This window comes from Orbicella franksi, chromosome 14 (genome assembly GCF_964199315.1).
Source record: "Orbicella franksi chromosome 14, jaOrbFran1.1, whole genome shotgun sequence".
NCBI classification, from domain to species: Eukaryota; Metazoa; Cnidaria; class Anthozoa; order Scleractinia; family Merulinidae; genus Orbicella; species Orbicella franksi.
Window position 1 is genome coordinate 4,176,866 of NC_138158.1, and position 17,668 is coordinate 4,194,533.

Below are 17,668 nucleotides of genomic sequence, written 5' to 3' on the forward strand. Positions count from 1 at the left end.
AAAATGGCGGACGCGTTGAAAACATGTTAGTTCAGTAAACAAATTGGATTTATTTCTGAATGTTTCTCTGCGATCTTTAAGGATTGTTGATTTTCAAAATCAAGAAATATGTCTTTTGTTAAGGATCGACTACTTTGATGATAGCTTTCAAGCGAAAGACGTTTTCATTCATTCATTCGAGTTCAAAATGCCTTGTGGTCATGGCGCTTTTATAGTTCTTCTTTTATTTTGTCAAATCGTGGGCTTAATGCTGTTTTTGAGAGGCTTCTTCCCACTGAAGAAAGCTATCCACGGAACGGCAACAAATGAGAACTTGCCACCAGAGCCGTCTGTTGAAGGAACAAGACATCCTTTGCCTCCAAAGTTTGAACGAGTGGTCATTATGTTAATTGACGCTTTAAGAGCAGATTTTGTTTTCAGTGAACAAACCAAGATGCCTTTTACGCAAGAAATGATCAAACGTAACAGAACTTTCAGGTAACAATTAAAAAAATCTTTTTTTTTGGCTGAGGCTGGGTGGGGTAAGTGGACATTCTATTTTTTATCTGCACCCCTCCCCCCCCCCCACCCCCCACCTGCCTATGGAGGGTAGATTACGACATGACGCGACAACCTATTTTTTCACTGTCCGTACCTTTGAAGTTTGCATGTGAGGCGTTCAGAATTTTGCCTGCCCCTTAAAACTTTTCTGTGCCAGGGGTTGCCCTCTATAAAGGGAGTGTGGATAAAAAATGGAATGTACCAACGGAGAGCTCCTCATATGGGTAATGGTACCTATATAGCTGCCAACTCACATCACACTGTGACCTCATGCCCTTGATGCCTGCTAAACAGTTTCTCGTGCACAGCTGAAAAATTGAGTTACCTGACCTAATCTCGGCAAATACATAACTTTGAACCATGGCAAATAAGAATCGATCATGATGATGATGCACTTTCCCGTATTCTCTGATTTAAGAGGGAAAAGTTAGTTGCACCAGGATTGTGTTTGACAAAGCAAATCCTGGGACTGTGACCGAGAAATGTTGGAAATCTTTAGAAATCTTCGGACATCTTTGGTATTGCCAGGTCTTCCTGGATAAAAACATCACACCTGTTACCTTCCCCCCACCCCCCCGAAAAAAAAGTTGGCAGGTATACACCCAGGGTGCATCGCATGTATGCATCCTACTGTGAAGATATACTAATGCTCAACTTCTGCTGTTATATATGATACCAGCAATATTAATGGTCCAAGAAAAATGCTTCCTTATAATTCATCTTTATGTTGTCTTTTTCTCAGTTTTTTGGCAAAGGCGCACCCACCAACAGTCACCATGCCTAGAATAAAGGTAAGTAAAGTGTATAAAATTCTAAAAGATCTTTTTGTTCTTTGATATCTAGTTTCCTCATATCAATTAATAATGCATTTTAATAAGACTAGTGACAAATATGAAAAAATCATTAACAATGTGTTATTATGAAAGTGAAGAATGATCATCGCAGTTAATTTTCTATTTTATTTCATATAAACTTCACATCATAATGTGTTATTATCTTGGTGTAAACTATTTCAAGAAAGATTAATTAAAAATGCTTGTTTTAAAATTAAATGGCAATGCCTTCAGCTTTTTAAGTAGACTGTGATGAGGCTCTCCACTTGGGAATTAATTTGCATACCAGAAAACTATTTTTAAGTTGTAAGCTTTTCGAGTAACATTGTCTGGTAACCCAACAACAGTTAAGGTGAGACAAATAAAACTGTTAATTGTTGTCTAAATATCCTGCATCCCATTGATTCCAATTTCCAAATATTAATGATTTTCCTACTCGAGTTCCCATTTTATCTGAAATAAATATCCCATATTTCATTAATTTTCTCACTTAATATCCTTTACCCCATTAACTTTTTACCCATGTCCTGAAAACATACCTCTAGTAGTGACTCAACATTCATGTGGGCTCCTGCTTTCTTCGTCTCTCTGTTAACCTGACACTAAACTCTAAGAAAAGCCTTACTTTTAATTACTAACATTTGCCTGTAGCAAAGTCTTGGGGAGGAGAAGTATGTAAGGGTCCAAAACATAGATTGGAGCATATCTTTTTCTCTTGCAGGCACTTACAACAGGTGGGATCCCAGGATTTATTGATGTTGTCTTCAACTTCGATTCAAAATCTTTGCAAGAAGACAATTTGATTAGTCAGATGAAGACTGCCAACAAGAAGCTTGTATTCTATGGTGATGACACATGGATGAAGCTATTTCCTGGACACTTTGCCCGAACAGATGGAACAACTTCATTTTTTGTCACAGATTACACTGAGGTGCAGAAAAATAGTTATGTCTTTTCAAATAAATTTTCGTTGTAAAATGACAGCACATGGTCACTCGCGTCAGTTCTGAATTCATCAGTTTTGTTCTTCAACCCAGTGCAATTTCATATCTGCTCATTGAGATTGAAAATATATGGTCTCATCAATACTGCTATCTAAAAGGTATTAAGCATTTATTTCGAACCTGAAACACAGATGAACTTAAACTAATCCTGGTAAAAATCTTTCGAAGATATCTGAACAAGGATCTTTAAGGATATTCATAAACTAAGAAAATTATTGCCAACAGCCTGGATCTTTAAAAAGGATCTGTAAGGATATTCAAGGATTATCAACTTTCTTGCCAGTTTCGCCAAGGATCTTCAAAGATTTTGCTCAAAGATCTTGCCAAGATCTTCAGAGATCTTAAAGGATCTTTTCAAAATTAATATATTTTTCAAGATCTTTCATTTGAGGACCTTTGCAAGATCTTTCAAAGATCTTTTAAGAATCTTTGAAAGATCATTATCAAGATGCACAAAGATCCAGTAAGATTTTTAACAGGGATGCCTACCTCTCTAAACAGCCACCTCTACAATTTTTTTCATTGTGTACTTTGTCCCAACCATGAGCCAATCCATACATGTTATGACTTGTTGGCATCAACCTGCAGTGGCAAGTTTAGCCTGCGTAGCAAGTATTTCTGTATGGGCCGAATGACATTGGGCTGCACAAAAGAGCTTTTTCTCATTCAGGCTGCACAAAAAATGGGGTGAGAGCAAAGAGGTTGAAGGAAGCCGATCAGCTTCTTCTACCTTTTTGCTCTCGTTCCACTTTTTGCGCAGCCTGAAATGCTCTTGCTCCATTATTCTTGCAGCCCAAAATGTGAAAAAGCTCTTTCATGTGGCCCAATTTCATTCAACTCGTACAGGAACACTTGCTACACAGACTATCAGGCCAGTTAATTCTGCCCTAGGATGGCCACGAGAGGTTCAACATATATTTATCAATAACTGTTTTAACCGCTGTTAGGTTGATAACAATGTCACCAGACACATTGACAAAGAGCTGAGTAGTGATGACTGGGACGTGATGATACTTCACTACCTGGGCCTGGATCATATAGGACATATTGCCGGACCATCCAGCCCCTTGGTGGGGCCAAAACTTCTAGAAATGGACCATGTTGTTAATGACATTTACAAAGCAATGCTTAAATGGGATCAAGGAGGAAAGGCTCCTTCCCTGCTGGTGCTGTGTGGTGATCATGGAATGAGTGATGCAGGGAGTCATGGAGGTGCATCTTCTGCCGAGACCAGCACACCCCTTGTGTTTATGAGCCCTTTATTTGAACACAGTGGAGGTGAAGAGTTTTCCAAGAAACAAGTTCAACAAATAGATCTTGTACCAACGTTGAGTCTTCTTTTGGGACTTCCTATTCCTCAAAACAGGTAGAGCACAAATAAACTGTATTAAATTATGAGATTTGCTATTCAAATACCTCTACCTGTGCTCAGGCACTCTTTTCTGGAGGGTGGGCACTCACCCCCCAACAAAGAATGCCTGGTCATAGCAGGTTAAAATACTTCAAAGCAGCTAAACTAACTTAAGGTCTGTCTATGTGAAAAAAGAAGACATTTCTTTCAAATCTGCTTTTATTTTGATGTATAGCCTCTTATGGGATGCTGAAATATTTTTGCTGAGGCAACTACCTCGGTTCACCTGTTACTAGCTATGACCCTCCCCTCCACCCAAGAAAACATCGCCGTCAATGCAAGACTCTTGACAGAACCAAAACAAATGTCAATGTCTTTTTCAATCTCATCATGTCTCTTTCATCCTGTCTTTTTGTCTTTTTAGCATAGGAATTGCCCTTCCTAACCTCTTCAACTTCCATGAGCCAAGGGAGATGCTTAGAGCCCTACAGCTGAACACTTACCAACTGTCTCAAGTACTTACTGCAAATGGCCATTCAGTTGATGATATGTGGGAACCTCAACATGCACATAAGCTGCACTCTGATTGGCTGAAATCAGCAGCAGTTAGTCACAATACCAAGAACCTAGAGACTATGGCAGGCAAGGTTGCTAAGCAGTACATCCTGGCACTTCAGAAAATGAGCAGTCACGTGTCTGCCTCGCTTTCAAGCTATGACCTGCATGCAATGGTTTGTGGTATAGCTGTTTTGGTTCAAACGCTGTACTGGGTCATCTCTGGATTACTTCAACTTTATTTTCAGAACAAAAGAGAGGACTGGCTGAACGTTTCTGTAACAAGTATTTTTGTTGTGAGTGGCACTGTTTTGCTTGTTGCAGTTCTTCATCTGTCTACTTGTTCCAGTACAGTGATTGGTAAGAAAATAAATACGTGCCTAGCGCAGATCTGTTTAAATAATAGTGGAACGATCCTAGTTTTACATCAAACTTTCACAATGCTGCAATAAAACAGTTATAAAATGTACAGGGGTTGCAGCTGATGATGATGACAGACAGACACACAGACAGATAGACAGACAGAAAGACAGACAGACAGACAGACAGAAAGACAGACAGACAACCTTTATTTAAGTATTTTATGGGGTCGTGCATGACGATGACGATGAGGGCGAGTTAACCGGAATCTTTCAGGCTCTCCCGTGTTTGCATCAGGCCATACAAATATACATGGGCGTGTGAAAAATTTAAGATATATATGTTATTTGCCGGCTGGAAGGAAGGTAACGTGGCAAAACTGTGACCGAGCTCTTGAAAATGCTGATGGTTTGAGGTCACAGTTTTTCACTATTCGGACAGACCCTAAGCCGGTAAATAACTTTTTTTAGTTCTCTTTTTCTCTCAAATCATGAAAATTCAAGGACAAAAACTCACGAAAGCGTTACCGTGACCGTGGGCAGAGAGAGGAAAATTCGACTGAGTTGCCAATCAGATAGCGGGATTCGTTAGCGTGCCCTCTTGGAAAGAAAATAAAACGTTATCTTCACACTTTCACAGCAGTTACCAAGCATGCTTAAGAGATTTACACTTCCTGTTTACATAAGCCTGACATGTTTTTCTGTTATGCTGGACAGCAAAAATCTCAGTCTGGTTGTGCTGTTTAATGGCTAGTAGCAAGCAAGGTTATTCTGGATTGGAAGGAGGAGAACTCAGCAATGCCATAAATGGTTGAGAACTTAAACAATACCAGGAGAAAATCGTCACAAAATGCCGGTAGTCTTTGTGTTGATGAGTAGCACTGACTTAGGCGTGTTTCACTGTATCGAACTGAAAATGAAATACGTTTCTTGCCACCCTCTTCTTTTGTGACCAAGGCCACGTCCACACTACGTCGGAGGAATTTGAAAACGGAGGTTTCACTCTGAAAACGCATCAAATGTTTTCCGTCCACTTCGCCGGAGGTATTTAAAAACGCAACAATCACCGGTCATTTTGGACTTGTGTTTATGGAAAACTCGGTCAGGAAAATCACTTGATTATCTTCGAAAAGCTCTGTTTTCAAAATGTTTTCTGTCCACACGAAAACGAAAAGCCGGCGTTTTGAAATTGCTCCGCTTTGAAGAGCGTTTTCGTGACGGATTAGTGTGGACGGTAAGCCTAACCGTAAAAAGAAAGCTTCGCTTTCAAACTTCTCCTGCGTAGCGTGGACACTGCGGAAGTGTCAAATAAGGCCTGAAAAAAAGAAGAAGAAAGAAAGAAATATCAAGGTTCACTAATTAGTGTGTTTTTTCTTTCTTTTCCAGGCGGAAGTGACATCTTGTGCTCAACAAACACTGCCGAATCCATTCTTTACAGTTTGGTATTTGCCTTGCAATTAGGAGTCACTCTTGCATCCATCTTGTTTTGCCTTAATCGCTACATTCTTAGCCATCAGTCTCCTCGCGTATCGCTTTTCCCGGATTTTTCATCTCTATTTCAAAGCTCGACGTGTTGTATTCTTGCAATAGGAGTTTTACTTCACGCTCTGAGTCTTCTATCGAGTAGTTTTGTGGAGGAAGAACATCAAACATGGTACTTTTTCACGTCAGCTTTGTTTGTGACGATATTCCTTGAGAAAAGCACGTTGTTTCGTAGGGGAAAGAATCACAAGTCTCAAAAATGTAACAGTGAAAAAGTATTTGATCATAGCAATGAAGTTAGGAACGCGAACTTTCATAATGATCACAGCTATTCCAAAAGCAGTGGGACAAATGTGGGTGGTGTTTTGTCAGAGGGTGAAAATGCCGTCGAAGATCTCTCACGGCCAGTGTCAGCCAGGAAGAAGGTTGAAATGACACATCAAAATGGCTTTTTGTCGTATCTTTTGGCTGTTTTAGCACTGCTTGGTTCAGGAAGATTATCCAGAGGTTGGAACCAAACTGGAATAAAATGGGCTGATAGGCCTGACATCGGAGATTGGCTCGTAAAGCCCGAAAACAGAACAGTCTTGTCTATTTGCTACTTTATATCTCTAATTGCCATTGCCGGATTTCGTTACAATCGTCAAAATGCTGTAACTTCATTTGTCTTTATCATCGGCGCTGCGAATGTTTATGTTTACAGGACTGTCACGGGGAGTCTCCGGTTACCATGGATACCAAATGAACCAGTCACAAAAGGAATCCGTGCGGCACGCTTCACTTATTGTTGCGTCGTAGCCATGGTGATGTGGAACTTGTTTCTTTTATACAAAGCTAGCAGAATCAGCGAAAGAAGAAGGAATTTCCAGAAGTACATTTGCGAGATATCCGGTTCGCTAGAGGGACTTTTATCTGGCGTGTTGTTACTGGAAATTCTTCTTCAGAGACCTCATAATGTTACAGTTCTAGCTGTATTTGTTCTTCAAGAACATGTCTTGAGCAAAATATTCTGGAAAAGGTAAGCAAGAAAAACGGAAAACGTATTGTTTGCTTAAATGAACCTAATATGAAAAATATAAAACTTGAGGTAAAAAGCTGTTAAAATTATGAGTCTAAACGTTTTCGATCTGATGATGATCAAACAGATCGAAAGCGTTTAGACTCATAATTTTAACAGCTTTTTACCTTATAGTTTTATATTTTAATTTTATCGGCGAAATGTATATAGAACCTAACATGCTATCGATAGTGGTTAACATCGGTCTTTTCGACACTAAAATCTAATAATTAAAAGGCAACGAAAATTTACTTGATATGCAGGAAAGAATTACAGTGAAGACACTCGAACCATTTGCACTGAGCATGAACATGACATGAACATGTTTTTTTTTATGATTATCCAATGAGGGATTGTCATGTAAACAGAATGCTTATCCGGCCTTGGTTCATATGAGTGGGTCTCACTAGATAGTGATAAAAAAATAATGTACGAAAAGTGTTCATGGCTCGAGTGTCCTCACTTTAATAACTTTGCGCGATTTGAATCCTGAAAAAGAATTTGCCACGAAGTTATGATTGTTCATTCGCTTACAGTTAGTCATTTCGCCCAGCTTCAGAGAAGTTAAAAAAAAGCAGCATCAACCAATCACAGAGAAAACACGGATTCGCATGCTTACGTCGTCACTTTGGAATTTTTTGGTACGAGTTTCCAACGGCCCTGGGAAGGGGTGGGGGTGAATAGCGTACATGAAGATGGATGTTGTTTTCTCAAGCTATCGCTTTTCTAATTTCTAATTTCCCTCACAACCCTTTCATTTCAATATTCATTCTGCTGTCACATTTTTTATTATTATTTTGTTTTAAGTCAGGAGAAGACGTGGATCATTTTTCTCAGTTCCTTGTGGATGGGCTATGCCATGTACTTTTCTCTGGGCAACTCCAACAGCCTGGCATCGGTCGATGTTTCAGCGGGCTATGTGGGATTAGAGGATTATGTGCCTGGTGTTGTGGGCCCCCTCATGTATGTAGCCACATACTGTGGACCTATTTTGTGGCTTATTGCTGCCGTGTTGTCTATCATCCGAGACGCCCGAGATATTATAAGGTAAGAGTGCGGTTGCAGATCTTTTACCTTCATTAAGGGCATGTTATAAACACCTTATAGACTGGACAGGAGGTCTGTGACTGCCGCCAAGACTCTCCTACACTGCAGTCCACCCTCTTTTTACCAAATTTTATAAGAGACTTGACAGTGTTCTTAACCTTGATTTTAATATTTTACTCTATTTCCAATTCATTTTGTTCAGGTTGCAGAATTCTCTCTACCAAGCTTGTTACGTCATCACCCTTTGCCAGGGTTTGGTCTTGTGCGTTTACTGTACGTTGGTATTTGGTCAGCGGTATCACCTGTTCGTTTGGAGTGTTTTCTCACCCAAGTTGTTGTATGAAGCATGTAGGACATTTCTGTTATCTTTGTTTGTTTTTCTTGTTCTTTGCTTGATGAGTTTTGTAGTGAGAATGAAAGGAACTGAAGCCGAGAAATCCGAATAAGGAATTCGTCATTAGGACCTGTTTGCTTGTACATCATTAATTGTAAGTGAAGAATGATCATCGCAGTAAATTTTCCAATTTAAGCAATTGGAAAGAAGAAGCCTGAAAAAATCAGGGCTCTGATTTTTTCAGGCTTCTTCTTTCCAATAGCTTAATTTTGAAAATTTACTGCGATGATCATTCTTCACTTTCATTTACAACCGCAGTTCAAATATGAATTATTTCATATATACTTCACATCATTAATTGTTATCGAGAATATGGATCCATTGAAGAACAGTGTAAATTACCACGATTATCAGTTGAGTGAGGCATGACGGAGTTTTGGTGACGAAGTTTTGGACTTAAAATTACGGTGTTGCTACGGGTAGCTTTCCTCGTTTTCAATGGTAACGATATCGTGGCCTACAATTTCGCGCGCTTTGCTGCCAATGACATCAAAGGCCAACAAGTTGCCACTGGAAGCGGAGCCAGTTGCCCATGACAACAACACTAGTTGAACCGTAAAACCTGGTCACCACACTTTCGTCGCGTCTTACTCAACTGATAAACCTAAAAGCATCTCCTGCGATCGCTAAAAGGACCTCGCAGTTTATTTATGTATTATTTATTCATATATTCTTCCACTTCCTATTCAAGTACAACAATTTTAAACAACTAGAGTAGGAAGAAATAGAGAATTGCAGTTGAAGAATGTCAGTGTGTGGTTTCACGCACGATATTACGGCCGATAAGTGTTTATAAAACCCTCAATAATTCTATTTCAGTCAGTTTTATCGATATTCTTTGTGTAATAGATTTAATTTGCTAGTTTTCGGTTTCTACAGACTTTGATTGGCGGCTCGAACCTTGAGCTCGCAGTCTTAAGTTCAAAAGAGTGGGTTTTTTTTCGTGATTCGTGAATAGCCTTATTTTTTTCCCCGTAATATCTGAAATGGCTAGTTTTTTGCGACCCTATGTGCCACGTAGCACATTTAGTTAGTTAGTTTTTTCTCGTGAATCGTGATTTTGTTAGTAACCGTGAACCATGATTTTTGAAAATGAAATGAGAATTAAACTTTCAATTCGTCGTGTAATTTTGATTATGGTGTCCATTATTTTCGAAGTAAAGGCAATCTGTTCGTTCCCTCTGCATTAGTCTTCAGTGGAACGTGGTTTTCCTTTTGCCTCTTGTCGAGAAAAGAACAAGGCTAGTCTTTGGACATTAACTTTCAAAATCTCATTAATTTTGCAGGCTTGAGTGAAAAATGTCCCTTTTTTTCGTGTTGCGTGAAATGTCTATTTTGTTTTCTGTGAATTGTGAAAAAACTTTTCCATTTTCCCTGAAACGTGATCTGATCTAGACCACCCCTCCCTACCACCCTCTGAATATACCTTTTCATCAGAAGCAAGGTCTACTGCTATGGCAATTTTATTTCCTGAATCGATGATGAGAAAACAGTCAGTTTCCAGTCATTTTAATTCAATACGGGACACAATTTTCTTTATTCATGCCTCATTGTGTTTCTTTTCGATTTCGTACAAACAACACGTTTGCCATTGTTTAACAACTTCACTACAATAAAACGAATACATATGATTCTTTTGTTTCCACAGTGAAGTTTGTTTATCTTTTCATATAAATAACAGGAAGTAGGCTTACCAATATTGATTCAGAAGACGACATGGCGCTCAGTAGAATACAATCAATCTAAGTTTCTATGCTAAAGGAAAAATAAGCGTTCTCTTAACAGATAAAAGTTCAAAATTCAATTTTCAACGGATTCGCCGAATAACGTGTAGATAAATAACTTAACAGTATCTCTATAGCTCACATAGATTAATGTTGCAAATTTCGCATAGTTATATAATTTCAAGTTTGTTTCGAGCTCACACATTCGTCGACACTCGTACAAAACCAACACTACATTACGTGTAACCTGAACTATTTCTAGGGCTGAGCAACATACTTCACAAAAGCATGTATTAAAGATATTTCTTGTGGATTTAATACTGTGAGTTGCTGATTATTAAACTGTCTGTCGTTACATTTCAATTGGCACCCAATTCAGCCATTTCATGAATTCCACGAACGACAGTTTGCCATTGCGGTGACTGTCCAACTCTTTAAAAAGTTTTCCCGAATCCACATTAGCGTATCCAATGGCGGTAATTAGATTTTTAAACTGCGTTTTGTCCAGCGTATCGCTGTCATCTGTATCAAAACTCTTGAACATCTCCACAGCTTGGCATAATTTACCAAATCTTGATTTATCGTTAATATTTTGAAATCGTTCACCGCTTCTCAGCCAGTTGAAAAACTCTTCGAATGACACACTGTGTTCTCCAGTTTGGTCCAACAGCAACATATAAATACAGGCTTGTTCAGGGTTTAACCCAAGGTCACCCTCTAATAAATCCTTCAGTTCTGACCTATCAAGCTTGCCATTTCTCTCGTGGTCGTATTTATCAAACAGACTGTGAATGGCGATTTCTGGAGCGTCGCGAAAGAAGTAAGAATTCCCTGCTTGCATTTTCAAAGTTCAACTTGAAACTTTCCTTCAGATGTAAAATCTTTGTAGCCTTTTTTAATTACTTGTGTAACGTATTACGCATTTGTTTTTATACAGCCGGATGCTAAAAATAGAAGCAACCGTCATTTCTTAATCTAGTGGCGCGTAACATACGTGATTTGAAAAATGCATGCTTACTGACACGGTCATCAGCATCATTACATATGCACCAAAAACCTGTGTCATCTGTCACTGTCTATTTTCAAAACACTCATTCATAATCATCTCTGTGTGTAAAAATTGCGTGCTGCGATTCGCTAAAATCCGTCTCTCTACAAAAAGTGATTTGCATGTATGTGTTATTCTTTCATTAGAGTGATTGTACTTCGCCCGTGAAAAGTTTATACCACTATGATTTCATTGTTTTCAATTTGATACAAATTCTTAGATGCTGTTTCACGACTAAATAAAATCAGCTAAGGCCTTTCTTGGTCTTCCTTTCAAAATATTTTTTTTAATGACGCAGTAAAAACAGGTGTATCCACTCGCCTACATTTTGAATTTCGAAATAATTTCTTGTGATCTCGGGTTTTCTTTCCTGTTTTGTAAAACGAGCAAACTGTTGTCGATTTTATAGGTGTCTGGCGAGAGAGAATGATTAAATTGAAACGATGTACCCAAACATTGAACATCTGATTCCCTTTTTCATCAAATGTCTGAACTTCAGGCAATTCGCGTGACAGATCTGCTGAATGGGTTTCCCCTGAAGAATGACGTCACACCGCTGAAACGTACACCGACGGAACACGATTTGATTGGCCGTTATCAATTAAGTAATGTTGTGAAAGGAACGTCGTAATAAACACGGATTACTAAGCACACGTTTTGTTTCCATCAGTTAACATACATGTAAGAGGGTTTGTTTTGATAATAAGATCGGAAGTCGTAAGTAACCACAAAACTTTATTTCTCTAAAGCGCGGGGTCACGTACAGATCAACATAAGCGGGAAAATTAAAATTCAGGTCGTCAGATTTAGGGACGGAACAATATTTTTTTGAGGAGGGGGGCGTGCAATTTCCAAAAAAGATTCCTGCCAGCAAAAACTGCTGGAAAAATAGTCGTGCAAGGGGAGCCATGGGCCAAATATCGAGCAAGTGCTTTCCACTATCGAGGTCCTATTTTTGATGTGAAAAGAAATTCTTGCACAAGCTATTGCCCACCACAAAATCGTGCACAACCTAAAGGTGAGACAAAAATTTCATGCCTCAATAAGTTGCCCGCCCCTCTCTAAAAAATAATGATTCGTCCCTTATCATGTTTCAGTGGTAAAAACCAATTAAATACAATCCTTACACGAGGTTTAGTTTACTAATCTTTCCATTTTGTATGAGGAACATGACATCAATAAATAACACTTCTTGAACAAGTCCATATCGCGTGAAATTGGTATAAATATTTTACAAAAACAAAATTGTATTCACCGAGAACTATATACATGTTATGCAATTGAATATTATGTACATTTTCAATAAATAACGCTTGCTATAAAATAAGTTAAGTTAGAGTAAATTTTACATTGCATAGGCTGACTGAGTTATAAGCTGCACTGAGTTTCTTGTCATATCACGCCTCCATAATCGCTTGCTAACAACTCGCTATCTAGTCGTCTGTTAGTTGAAAACCGGTATCCATTTTAACCACACCATGAACTCCCAGAAAGACACTTTTCCATTTTCATCTTTGTCCATTTTCGCGAAGGCTTTATCCATGTTGATGGTTTCATAACCAAAGAACTTCATCATCCGTTCAAACTCAGCTCGGTCGAGCGTATCGCTGTCATCTGTGTCAAAACTCTTGAAATAGTCGAAGGCTTTGCACAAGCTGTCAAATTTTTCTTTGTCGTTTAAAACTTCGAAATTTTCCTCGCTACGAAGCCAGTCACTGAATTCTTCAAATGAAATGCGGTGGTCTCCGTTCTTGTCCAACAGCAAAAAGTACACCCAGGATTTTTCATGTTCGAGGCCCAAATCTCCTTCTAACAAAGTTTGCATTTCTTTTTCTTCCAATTTACCGTTTCCATTCGTGTCATATTTATCGAAGAGGCTTCGTACCACGACTGTTGGAGCCTTTTTGTCGAAAAAACTGAGTCCGGCTTGCATTGTTGAGAGATTTTGCTTACTGTTTCAACGTTCAGCTTTAAGCTAGAAGTTCTTCTGTTCTTGTGTTTTTGCTGGAAGAGTGTACCTGCTCGGTTTATATCGCATTTCGTAATCCAGGTCGCGTCTAAAAATACACCCACACGTAACCTTCGTTTTGTTGTTGTCGATTTTCGGCCAAGGAAATGTCCATTATGTCGACACTGTGTGACTTAAGCCTGGTTCAGTATTGACGAGGCCCGACTTGTTTACTTCAAAACGCGAAATTTTAACGCCCAGTAGACGTGCTTCCCGGCGGCGACGTGACGTCATTGACCATAAATGGATAAAATAAGTGTAAAATCGGTGCTCATAGTCTTTCTACGAGACCGCGAGATATCCTGTTGTTTACTGGACAATGTCATGAAAGAGGATGTACGTTTAAGTGGCGAATTTGTTGTTTGTCTCACGTGCAACTTGTCAGTTCGAAACACAGGCTGTAGCTATCACTTGCACTGCACTCTGACAGAGCGTTTCACAAAATTAACTAAGTTTTTCTCATTCATGGCTGTTCGTTTCCCTTATGTATGCTAAGTCAATTTATTCAGTATCACTCCATCTTAACTGGAAAGAAGGTCACGTAAAATTTTGGTGTTAATTGTTTTTCATAAGCCTTTGTTTAACCACAAATCATATTTACAAAATTATACAAACAACAGTTACTAAGGAAATTACTCAGCGGGCGGTTGTCGTCCAAGTTTCCTGTTATCAACCTCAGATACAGCCGCAACAAAACACACTTCGTAAAATCTACTAGCTACGAGCGTGTTTCATTACTTTAGGCTTCCCTTACTCCAATGTCCTCTTCCAGGAATTCGAAACTGGATTTTTCATGACTTTTACGCTGCAATTTTCGCCGTCACGCTTGTGACGTCATACACACAGCGCGAATAGACCGAGATCGGCGCTTCATAGAACTAGACTTGACTACGTACGGAGCTTCCCTCGCTCAATACAATTTCTAGTGACAAAACAAACTGGAATGCAGGCTACACGAGATAGATACAATCAGATGCACAGGGTGACTTTTCTCAGGACATTGATCCCATATAAGAGCCTATGTCCCATATCACGGTATGTTTTCCAGTTGATAAGCTGATTAATATTCGGCGGCGACAAATCGTACTCTACAGAGACAAGATTATCAGATTAACGTCGGCTGCTAGAATTTGCATTTTCATGATCGCAGCCTAAAACCACCTCGAAGTCCACAGTCAATCTAACTTATTTCAATAGCCAGGATTTGAAAATTTATTGTAAATTGTTTTCGAGTTTGGTGCGCCGGAATTTGGCCATTGGGTACTTCAGAGAGCAAGAGGCGACTCAAAAGTTGCGCGTCAAATATTCGAGAATAAATCTGAAAATGTGTTCTCTAAAATATTATGTTAGTTCAATGAGCAAGTTAAAGATTGACTTTCGACAAACTGACCTTGGACGCTTGATCCAGTTTGTACCCCTGTTGCCGATGCTTCCCTTGTGTGACCGGCCCGAGAGGTCAACACCGAAACTCAGAGAAGACTAACGAAACCAAGTCAGTACTTTTGGAAAAGACTCTAAATGATGAAATGACGAAATTTCATTATGGTTAGACTAAATAGCGCTCAAATTAGCCTAGATATCACTAACTCGACAGTGTTTCGCTCTCAATAATTTTAAGGATTAACCCTTACAGACACCTTTAGCCCACATTGACTCTCACCCGTGGTGCCATTTGGTCATTTCGTGTTTTAAACACTCCCCGAATTGTCTTATTTAACGAAAAATATGGCAATTTAGGACCAAAACTAACTCAGCAAAGAAATTGCTGTTCTTCTGCGCTTCATGGTTGGAATGCCGAGGTACACTTGTTCTATAAGGACATAGAAAGACGACACAATGTGAAGTTTTTCTTCTCTTTTAAGAAGGCGCAAAGAAATTCAAAGTCGCCCCATTCTCACTGAACAAACCCAACTGAAATTTGTAGTTTTGACAAGTAAAGGTTTCCGGAAAGTGTGTACAAATATGTACCTAAATGGATCGTATGACATCATCGGAACGGGTGCACGTAATTCCTGTCAACAACAAGCTAACAACACTTCCTTCCAGAACCCGCAGTAGTAAATCAAAGAGTGTGCTTGTCACGCTACGAAAACCGCATCCCCAATATGACGGCTCTACTGTCGTGATCGGAGCCCAAATTTTGGAGATTCCATCTATATACATTCCTTACAAACTTATTAATTCGCGGACACAATTTATTTTTGAGACATCAGTTGAGAGCGAAAAGTTCGATATATAAGTCATTCAGTCTATTAAACTACCTTACACAGCACATGAAGGAAAAGAAACTGTCCTAAAATAAGACAGCTCGAAACTAACGTAAGACTACAAGTTGTCCGTGCTTTTCATTTACCTAGGACTCCTTGCTAGCCGTGATTTAAGCGCATGAGAGCAGATGCAAAGTGAATTAGAATCTTGGTGCGCGGAAAAAGGGGCGCAGACCTCGAGGGATGACTTCCATATAAAAATGACGGGGGCACTCGTCGTATCTTTCAGGGGTAAAAATCGCGGTTTTAGTACCTCTTAGGGTATTTGGCCTCAGAAGGTCCACAGCAGGAGCTTTTGCAGTACCTTTTAAATTTAAGGTATTGAGCCGAAAAAATACATGACACTGGGAGATAATGTGTTGTGTAAGAATTGGTACCTCTTAGGGGAGAAAAAAAATCAAGCCACGTCCACAAAACAAGATCTTCGTGCCCCTTATGGGTCTTTTTCAAAATTTCCGACGACCACCCCACTCTTTTTCATATGGGAGTCCCCCCCCCCCGGGGCGCAGACAGGTGTTTGTCATTGCTCTATTCAGTACCCCCTCCCCAAATTTCCCTAACGCTCCTTTGTACTCTCCGAATGGAAACCACGTTCTAGACTATCGACAAACTGAAGCGCTCAAAAAACGTGTGCATAACAGAGATGAACATGCTATATATTGGTTTCCGGCAAAGTCCGCATTATTCAGACTGGCTTCTTTTCAGTTACGGAGGGAACTAGAGACTGCTTACAGACACAATGATGTTTCAATAAGTTAGAGTTCAGAGATAGAGGCCAGTTATTAAAAGGCTGGATAACAGATCATAACTATCAAGTGGATAGCGTCATCCACCCTTTGAACAACTGGCCCCTGAAAAGAGTATTAAAAAAGCAAAAAGGCAAGGGAAGTCTACGTCGGGCCAAGTGACCCATACCATCGGAATTTATCCCGGTATGAAGCAACTAGGGATATTTCTAATGCCCCCTGGATGGGATACTAGTCAACCTATAGCGTTAAATATCCCGGTATACTTTTACAAACCTTTAAAGGCAGTTTTGCCGAGGAACACTTGAACTCGGTCGATCCCTCAATCGGGAACCCCAACGCGCTAACAATTGGGTCGTCGAGAATGATCTTAGCCATAACTAAGTTTATTCCGATCATTTTTTTTCCTTTTCTCCCTTTTCTTTTAGCTTTTAATTTTAATAATCTTTAATGTAAAGACAATTAGTGGATTTGACGCTATAAAAATATTTTTAGTATTATTTCTTATGCTAAAAAAGCGGAGAATTTCATGATATGAAAGGCTGTATTACCATCAAAGACGGTTGCCTGATGATCAGAGGCAGTTGATTCCATAACAAGGTCAAATACTTGGCCACAAATTTTCAAAATGAAACACTGACAAAATGTACTCTTCTCTACGCAAAACAATAGAAGCGTCAGAACCTCAGTGTAAAGGGTTGTCCCCTGTTCGCTTAATTACGTTATATTCAAAGTTATGAGCTCTATTGGTTTCAGCTGCCGGTCTTCGACAATGCCGTACAATGTCACGAGTCGCTATTTAGCGTCAAGACATGATTTAAGAATTCCGGGTATAATGTTGTGTAAGGTGATCGATTTTCCATTTCAAATTTTATTATCATCATCATCATCATTATTAATTATTGTTAATTATTGTTATGATGATGATAGTAGTATTAGTATTAGCTGTAGTAACCATGATATCATGATTAGATACGGAAACATGTTTTACAGGTTTAACAGACATCAAATTATGTAAATATTATAGCATTTTGTAAAGCTTAGCTCTAGTTTTTGTCACAATAAACACTCCTCTAATTGCAATTTAAAAAAAAATTAATATTATTATTATTATTATTATTATAATTACAGAAATTATTTTAGGGAAAAAATTTAACGAACAACAGAATTTCTGAATTATTTTTACCATATGTATCTAATATAAGATTCGAGTTTTATCTCATAATAATTGTTATTATTATAATTTACCTTTA

The 17,668-nt window shown here is 38.9% G+C and overlaps 3 protein-coding genes across 3 annotated transcripts; 1 reads left to right on the forward strand and 2 right to left on the reverse strand.

Annotated features, from left to right (window-relative positions):
* The first annotated feature begins 17 nt into the window (after positions 1-17).
* LOC145467625 (GPI ethanolamine phosphate transferase 2, catalytic subunit-like) lies at positions 18-9,639 on the forward strand. Its single transcript, XM_081451201.1, has 8 exons — positions 18-477; positions 1,283-1,331; positions 2,095-2,304; positions 3,325-3,743; positions 4,153-4,643; positions 6,029-7,142; positions 7,989-8,228; positions 8,431-9,639. Exons 1-8 carry the CDS (start codon positions 188-190, stop codon positions 8,672-8,674), a joined length of 3,057 nt encoding a protein of 1,018 aa, XP_081307327.1. The 5' UTR covers positions 18-187; the 3' UTR covers positions 8,675-9,639.
* Positions 9,640-10,257: 618 nt separating this feature from the next.
* On the reverse strand, positions 10,258-11,235 carry LOC145467627 (uncharacterized). Its single transcript, XM_081451203.1, has one exon. The coding sequence runs from the start codon at positions 11,185-11,187 to the stop codon at positions 10,699-10,701; it is 489 nt and encodes a 162-aa protein (XP_081307329.1). The 5' UTR covers positions 11,188-11,235; the 3' UTR covers positions 10,258-10,698.
* A 479-nt stretch (positions 11,236-11,714) lies between these two features.
* LOC145467626 (uncharacterized) lies at positions 11,715-13,856 on the reverse strand. The gene has a single exon (XM_081451202.1). It carries the CDS (start codon positions 13,325-13,327, stop codon positions 12,839-12,841), a length of 489 nt encoding a protein of 162 aa, XP_081307328.1. The 5' UTR covers positions 13,328-13,856; the 3' UTR covers positions 11,715-12,838.
* Positions 13,857-17,668: the final 3,812 nt, after the last annotated feature.